This window comes from Triticum aestivum, chromosome 7A, assembly GCF_018294505.1.
Source record: "Triticum aestivum cultivar Chinese Spring chromosome 7A, IWGSC CS RefSeq v2.1, whole genome shotgun sequence".
Classification (NCBI taxonomy): domain Eukaryota; kingdom Viridiplantae; phylum Streptophyta; class Magnoliopsida; order Poales; family Poaceae; genus Triticum; species Triticum aestivum.
The window spans coordinates 714,305,049-714,313,165 of NC_057812.1; the positions used below are offsets into that span (position 1 = coordinate 714,305,049).

Sequence of the window (8,117 nt, forward strand, 5' to 3'; positions counted from 1 at the left end):
GGCGCGCGAGCATCTCCAACAACGACGCACGAAGCAGTCGTAGCAGACGGTCCTCTCCCGTCCGGCGCGATTCCTCTTGCGACCTTGGCGGACCAGGGAGCGCCATGTGGTGCCCTGCCCTGCTCAATCTGGCCGCCGCCGTCGTCTGAGGAAGAGCATCTCTGTCTCTCCTTCTTTCTGATGAGGGGAGGGGAGGGGAGGGGAGGCCGGCGGCATGGTCCGAGAGGGACCGGGAGAGGTCGGCGGCGGCGGCGATGTGGTCTGAGAGATGGAGGGGTTCCGCAATGGCGGTGGAGGTCTCCGAGGCCGCGTCGAGGGCACGAGGATTCGGGTGCGAGCTTCTGGCTATTTTTCGTAGGTTAACCGTCGTAGATTTTTCTTAAACGATTTTCTGTCCATGAACCGTAGTGTTTCACAACTGGTATCGTGGTAGTATACCGATTTTTTTGTCAGTCTCGAGAGGTGGGATCGAGGACGAAAATTAACCGTCTCTAATGGGACGAAAATTGACCGGCGCAGACTACCAACTGCTCCATTAGGAATAAAGATACATTACGGTCTTGAAACTGTCCCGAAGGAGAGGTAAAAGAGCTAAGACCAATGCCATTTCTTTAATTAGCCACCTATGCATAGGACTCAATGTCTCCCACTTAGATGATATGTATACTTCGTTTGCTACTCGTTCTAGCAGCTTTACTCCCGACATCAACGCCTCTTTACTTTACGCCTTTATCTGCAAAATGGAACTGATCTATTTGTCAAATGGTCCAAAATAAATCAACTTTATAATAATTGTTAGATCATTATATAAAATCCAAAAATAAATGCAAGCATCAGGATTTGAACCCTGATGAGCTGGGGTACCACAGTCCCTCTAACCATCCAACCACAGATTGATTCACATTATGAAAGGGTGTAGTTAGGTCTTGATGAGTGAGACTCAACCAAGTCTCAGTCAAGTGATATAACATGCAAGATAAAAAATAAAAAAACTATTTTTTTCATAAATCTTAATGCAAGATCTCACGGATATATAGGATCGACGATGCACGATCGGAAGAGAGTATGAAGATCTTGGCAACTCGAGACATGGCCGTTCAAAAACCGTTTGACTCGACCGTTTACTGTACACTACGTACTCCACTATTTGCCAGGTCAGTCGGAGGTCATCACGCGTGCACACGCAATGCAAAGTCTCTCCTACGTGTGCGTTCCACTGGCGCCGTTCGTCGTCAACATGAGCACCCTGCTCTGGTCAAACCGCACGCGCTCTACTTATATTCTCCCGACGCCACCAGCTCCATCTCCATCACCTGCCTCCACCAACCATGGCCGCGTATTGCTCTCTGCTGCTGGCCTTGCTCCTCCTCGCGCTCTCCTCCTCCTCGCCGGCGTCGGCGGCGACCCCGTATGGCATCGAGTTCCCGCAGTTCAACGCCGCCGTCGCCGACGCCGGCTGCGACGGCAAGCTGGTCGCCGAGGAGGAGGCGCTCGCGCGCCGGGTCCCGCCGCTCAAGCTCCACATGACCCACCGGTCCGCCGCGGCTGGCGCGACGGGGACGGGCTCCTTCTTCCTCGACTCGGCCGAGAAAGACGCCGTCCGCATCGACACGATGCACCGGAGGGTCGCCCTGTCCGGCTCCGGCGCGGGGCAGAGGGGTTCGGCGCCGAGGAGGGCGCTGTCGGAGCGGGTCCTGGCCACGGTGGAGTCCGGCGTGGCGGTCGGCTCCGGGGAGTACCTGGTGGACGTGTACGTGGGCACGCCGCCGCGCCGGTTCCGGATGATCATGGACACCGGCAGCGACCTCAACTGGCTCCAGTGCGCGCCCTGCCTCGACTGCTTCGAGCAGAGCGGCCCCATCTTCGACCCGGCGGCGTCCACCTCCTACCGCAACGTCACCTGCGGCGACGAGCGCTGCGGCCTCGTCTCCCCGCCGGCGCCCAGGGAGTGCCGCAGGCCACGGAGCGACCCCTGCCCCTACTACTACTGGTACGGCGACCAGTCGAACACCACCGGCGACCTGGCGCTCGAGGCCTTCACCGTCAACCTCACGGCCACCGGGACCCGGCGCGTGGACGGCGTGGCGTTCGGGTGCGGCCACCAGAACCGCGGCCTCTTCCACGGCGCCGGCGGGCTGCTGGGGCTCGGCCGCGGCCCGCTCTCGTTCGCGTCGCAGCTGCGCGGCGTCTACGGCGGGCACGCCTTCTCCTACTGCCTCGTGGAGCACGGCAGCGCGGCCGGGAGCAAGGTCATCTTCGGGCACGACGACGCGCTGCTGGCGCACCCACAGCTCAACTACACGGCCTTCGCGCCAGCCACGGACACGGACACCTTCTACTACCTCCAGCTCAAGTCCGTCCTCGTGGGCGGGGAGGCGGTCAACATCTCCTCCGACACGCTGGCCGCCGGCGGCACCATCATCGACTCCGGCACGACGCTGAGCTACTTCCCGGAGCCGGCGTACCGGGCGATCCGGCAGGCGTTCATCGACCGCATGAGCCCGTCCTACCCGCTCATCGCCGGGTTCCCGGTGCTGAGCCCGTGCTACAACGTGTCCGGGGCCGGAAAGATCGAGGTGCCGGAGCTGGCGCTGGTGTTCGCGGACGGCGCGGCGTGGGAGTTCCCGGCGGAGAACTACTTCATCCGGCTGGAGCCGGAGGGGGTGATGTGCCTGGCCGTCCTGGGCACGCCGCGCTCCGGCATGTCCATCATCGGCAACTACCAGCAGCAGAACTTCCACGTGCTCTACGACCTCGAGCGCAACCGGCTCGGCTTCGCGCCGCGGCGGTGCGCCGAGGTCTAGGCCGGCCGGCCGGCCGCCGTCCATCGTCCATTATTCCATTTTGACTGATTGATTCGACTGATTGGTCGGTCGGTTGTGCTCCACGTACTTAGGTAGGTAAAAAAGCGGCTGTGCTAACTGTATTGGAAGAACGAGCAAAGTGGGTTGGGTGTAGAAATTTTGGCACCGGGTTTTCGTATCTTACGAAGCCACGTACGTAGGTGGCTGCTAACACTTTGCTTATTTATTTTTTGCAAGACTTCGGGTCTTGTGTTCATACGTACGTAGATTACTGCTCAGGTGTGTGGAATTAGTTCGGTGCTCATTTTCGTCTTAAATGGATGGAAAGAGATGTAAATAATGTTTTTGAAACTATGCCTCATGTGTTGCAGAAATGTCTTTTGAGTCGTCCCCATCATGAGGATGACAGGTCCGTTTCGTTATTTCCGTGGTCGGCATTCCACGTTCAAAGCAAGGGAACGCGTTGCGTGCTTGCTGCTGCTTTATCCGGAAAGGGGCATGAAAACAATAACAATCCTAAGCAGGACCGATGGACGCGGTGCACAAGCAAACTCGAACAGTTGATTGCATTTTTTTTTTGAAATAGGGAGTTGTATTAATTAAGTAGAGAAAACGTAGTTCGTACAATGATGCAAGGCCTCGCTCAACACACAGGCTGGCACTGTGCCTTGCATAACCCCTCCACGCAACTCTCTACGCCCCAACTGGGCAAGACTATGAGCTAACCTATTTTCCTTCCTATCTACTTTGCAAACTCTAACTTCTCTGTTCCCTTTCATGGCTTGAAACTCCTTTGCAATTGTTCCAACCTTCGATCTATCAATAGACGAGAGGACGAGCGCCTTTGTCATTGAACTGCAATCCGTCTCGATGATTAAGGGTAGATCCGTCTCCGACATTGCCTTCCGTAGTCCTTCTAGGCAAGCCACGGCTTTCGCGCAGTTCGTTTCATTGCACCGCGGTATATAATTCCAAGCTGATAAGATAATTCTTCCATCATGGTCTCGAATCACAGCTCCCCAGGCTTCACTCCTACTTTCCTGCAAAAAGCTTCCATCAACATTAACCTTAGCCCATCCGAGCTCTGGCTTTTTCCATCCTTTTTCCGTTGTATTATCCTATTGTTGCACGGATGGCAATTTAACCATCGGACTTTTCCCTTTTCGATCTATCTCAGAAGTTCTGTCCGCAATCAAGCGGAGGTTTACAAGGTAGTTTTGCAGAAAACGAGCAGAGTGGGAAATTTTCACTTTACCTTTTGCGAAGATCGTGTCATTTCTATGGTGCCAAACACGCCATCAAAATAGCATAAATTTTTGTTTCTAGGACCCAATCCCTTCCAGTATATTCTATTTCATGCTCAGGGGGCAGATTCCATACCTCCTTGAGTTCGTGCCACAGGGTCCTTGCAAATGTGCATCAATGTGCCATATGGAAGCCTGTTTCATCATCGGCCCCACATACATTACAAATCGGGGTGAGGCCTGGGATGGATGAAATCTATTAGTTTGAACCGCCAGTGACTCCGTTGCTAGTCTGCATGTAAAAATACGTACTTTTTGGGGTACATTTGTCTTCCAGATATTATTCCAAATACTGCGATCTACCATGGGTATTGTGGCTGGACCCAATCACCACAGAATCCTTTTCGTCCATGGCTAACCGGTATGCGCTATGAACATTAAAAATTTCATTTTTTTCCGGGCTGCCAAGCAATATAATTCTCTTCGTCATAATTTGGTAATCGGATATTTAAAATATCATTTACGTCTTCACGTGTAAATATACGCATGATGTCATCTTCCTTCCAAGCGTGACTCTCCTGGTCGATGAGGTCTGCTACCCAACGAGTTCGGGAGCTTGTTGGATTTATGTTTATTTTCATGTTTCCTCTCGGTATCTAATTGTCTCTTCAAATGCGCACACTATTTCCGTTGCAAATGCGCCAAATGCATCCTTTTTTAAGGAGCTCCAAACCATACATGATACCCTGCCAGCCCGGCGATGCATTATAAATAAATGCCGTGTCTAGCAGATCAGCCCCATGGTGGTATTTTGCCTTAACTACTCTCGCGCACAAGTTGTCAGGATGTGCAATAAGTCGCCAGGCTTGTCTAGCAAGGAGAGCCTCGTTAAAAAATTTAAGATCTTTGAATCTCATACCTCCTTGGCTTTTATGTTTTGTAAGTTTCTCCCAACTCAACCAATGAATACGTCGACGATCCTTATCATCTCCCCATCAAAAGTCTCTGGTCATGTGCATGAGGTCCTCACAAAGGGTTGCTGAGAACTTGAAAACGCTCATTGCAAAAGTGGGGATTGCTTGGGCCACTGATTTAATTAGTGTCTCCTTGGCTCCACTGGAAGAATATTTTTCTGTCCAATCATTCATTTTTTTCCTCGCTTTATCTTTCGTGTGCTTGAATTTCCCTTTTACCATACGTCCTTCTGGAACCGGCAAACCTTAGGTATTTCTCTTCGAAAGTCATCGTCACTACATTCAGGACATTTATTACGTCATGTTCATCTTCTTGTGAGCATTTGTTTCCAAGGAGCAGGGAGCATTTAGATGGACTTATTAGCTGTCCAGTGGCTCTTTCATAGTTGTCCAGGATGTTCTTTACCTTATTGGCCTGATCGATGTTTGCTTTAAAATATAACAGGCTGTCATCCGCGAAGAAAAAGGTGTGAAATACCAGGGCTTTGTCTACAAATTTTCAACTCCTGTAATTCACCCGTTTCCACCTTACTCTGTATTAGCCGTGAGAGCCCATCAGCGACAAATAGAAAGAGAGAAGGGGAAATTGGATCTCCGTGTCTCAAACCACACGTAGGAGTGAAACTTTGCAACAGGTTCCCGTTGAAACGATCAGAGTATTTTACTGTTTTCACACAAGTCATGATCCATTGTATCCATTTATCTGCAAAACCTAATCCTCTCATCGCCCTTCAAGGTAATTCCAGTCAACTCTGTCATAGGCCTTTGCGAGGTCTAATTTGTATGCGCAATATTTTCCTTTTGCGTCAGAACTTTTCTGGATGCTATAGATACATTCAAATGCAATCAGAGCGTTGTCCGTAATCATTCGCCTTGGAATAAAGGCACTTTGCGTTGGGGCCATCAAATCATGGAGCAGTGGTCTCAATCTATTTACCAAACATTTTGAAACAATTTTGTACACTAAATTGCATAGGCTGATAGGCTTATAGTCTTTTAGGGAGCTCGGGTTTTCCTTCTTCGATATTAGCACTATAACAATATTATTAACTCCTTCCGGCATGACTTCCCGAACTGAAGAATTCTTTTACTGCCTTGATCACCTTATTTTTCAGGGTACCCCAATGCCTTTGATAAAATCTCACAGGAAACCCATCTGCACCTGGAGCCTTCAAGCTGACCGTCTGATAGCAAACTCAAACAAATCGTATTTCACGAGTCAAACAAGCGAGCATATAAATGGTACATCTATTAAACCTGTTATTGAGCTAGGATTTTTCGTTTTTAACTATATGTTTCACAACCTATTGGGAGAATTAGGTGGGTTGTCTTACAGCTAAACCTGGGCATGGGCAGCCTGACCCGGAAACCAAACCTTAAAAACCTGATCAGGCCAAGGCTTCAAAATAAGGCTCGGTGTACATTTCCAGCTAGGCTTGGGCGTTTGTTCACAACCCAATTTAAGCTTGACCCGAGCTGGTGTATCAGGAGCAAATATATGTTCGCAACCTAGCAACCCATCTCTCATGCCGCTCTAATCCCCACATTGAGCCAGAAAACCTAATCCCATAATTCACAACGCACAACCATCTCCTCACACCGTCCCCACGCAGCAGCGGTTGCATCCTTCCCCATTCCCAACCTATCACAAGAATAGCCACCGAGAAGGACCAAGGAACACCCCAAGACATCTCCAAGAAGCACAGACGCTATGTGAAGCCTAACAAACGCTACTATGGCCCTGACGGTGCCTAGTGAAGGAGAGTCTGGCATGTTTAGAGCAACTCTAGCGGACCCCGCAAAATGCCCGGCCCGCAAAAATTTCAGCGAGTATGCGGGCTCGGCCCAATTTTTCGGTCAGAACAGAGCCCGCATACTCGCCCGGCTTGCAAAATTTTTTGCGGCAGCCCGCAAACCGCACGCCCCGAGCAGTATAACTGCGGTTCCGCGATCCTTTTGCGGGTCCAAACCCTATCCTTCCGTCGCCGCGAGCCACCCGATTCCCTTTCCCCTTTCCTCTCTTCCAATTTCTCGCCGCCGGCGACCACCCGCCCCGCCTCCAGCCGTCATGTGGGGGCGCATGTGGAGCTCCGGACACGGCTCCGTCAGCAGATCCGGCCGTGAGCGTGACCCGGAGCGCGAGCGGCGCGTTCGGTCGGACGGCGCGAGGAGGCGCGGCGCCCGGAGGTGGACTAACCACGGGATGTCGCCACCGGCGAGCTTCAACCGCCGCGATACGGAGGAGTACGACCGGCGCGCGTCCTACTCCTCCGCGAGGTCCTACGCCGGATCCTCCTTAGTCTCCGGCGCGGGCTTCCTCCCCGTGAAGTGGGAGTGGTCGGACGACGACGAGGAGCTGGAGCCGCCGGCGTCGTTCACCTTCGTCCCGGTGAAGGAGGAGCCCGAGGAGCCTGCTCCACTCGGCCGCCGCGGAGTCATCGGCCCCGAGGACTACGTCGCGGACTTCGACGCCGTCGCCGCCGCCATCGCCGAGCGGAGCGTGCGTGAGGAGGAGGAGCGTCGGCGCCACGCCGAGGAGCTCGAGGCTCTCGAGTGGCGGCAGGCGGTCGCCGCCAACCGCGCCGCCAACGAGAAGGCTGAGGAGTGGCGCCGCATCCGCGCGGAGCTGGCGGCGAAGTACTTCGACCTGTGCAGCTCCGGCGAGGAGGATTGAGCGTCCGGCTCCTCCACGGCGTCGTCCAGTTGCCGCGACCTCGCCGCCGTCAGATCCAACCCCTATGCTAGTAGTTTAACGTAGTTTGTAGTATAAACTATGCTTGTAGTTTGTTGATCATGTGATAACTATGTAGTATGTGATGAACTATTAGTGCAATTTCTCCGGCGAAAGTGTTTTTTCAAATTATGCAGGTTTTGATACGGGTTCTGTTCTGCCGCACATGTTTTCGACCCACAAATGCGATCTTCGTGAAACCGCAAACGTGTTTTGCGGGTCGAATTTTTGCGGGGTCTGCTAGAGTTGCTCTTAGGATGGGTGTTGGGGGAGTAGGTGGGCATCGAAGAACCGAGACTTGACTCAGCCGCCGGCTGGCGTGTATCTCTCCTCCTTCCTACTGCTTCTCATCATCGGATCCTCC

General features: G+C 52.7%; 1 protein-coding gene across 1 annotated transcript; it reads left to right on the forward strand.

Moving 5' to 3' along the window:
* Positions 1-284: 284 nt before the first annotated feature.
* Positions 285-3,178, forward strand: LOC123153839 (aspartic proteinase nepenthesin-2). Its single transcript, XM_044572764.1, has 2 exons — positions 285-354; positions 1,243-3,178. Exons 1-2 carry the CDS (start codon positions 285-287, stop codon positions 2,802-2,804), a joined length of 1,632 nt encoding a protein of 543 aa, XP_044428699.1. The 3' UTR covers positions 2,805-3,178.
* The last annotated feature ends 4,939 nt before the right edge of the window (positions 3,179-8,117 follow it).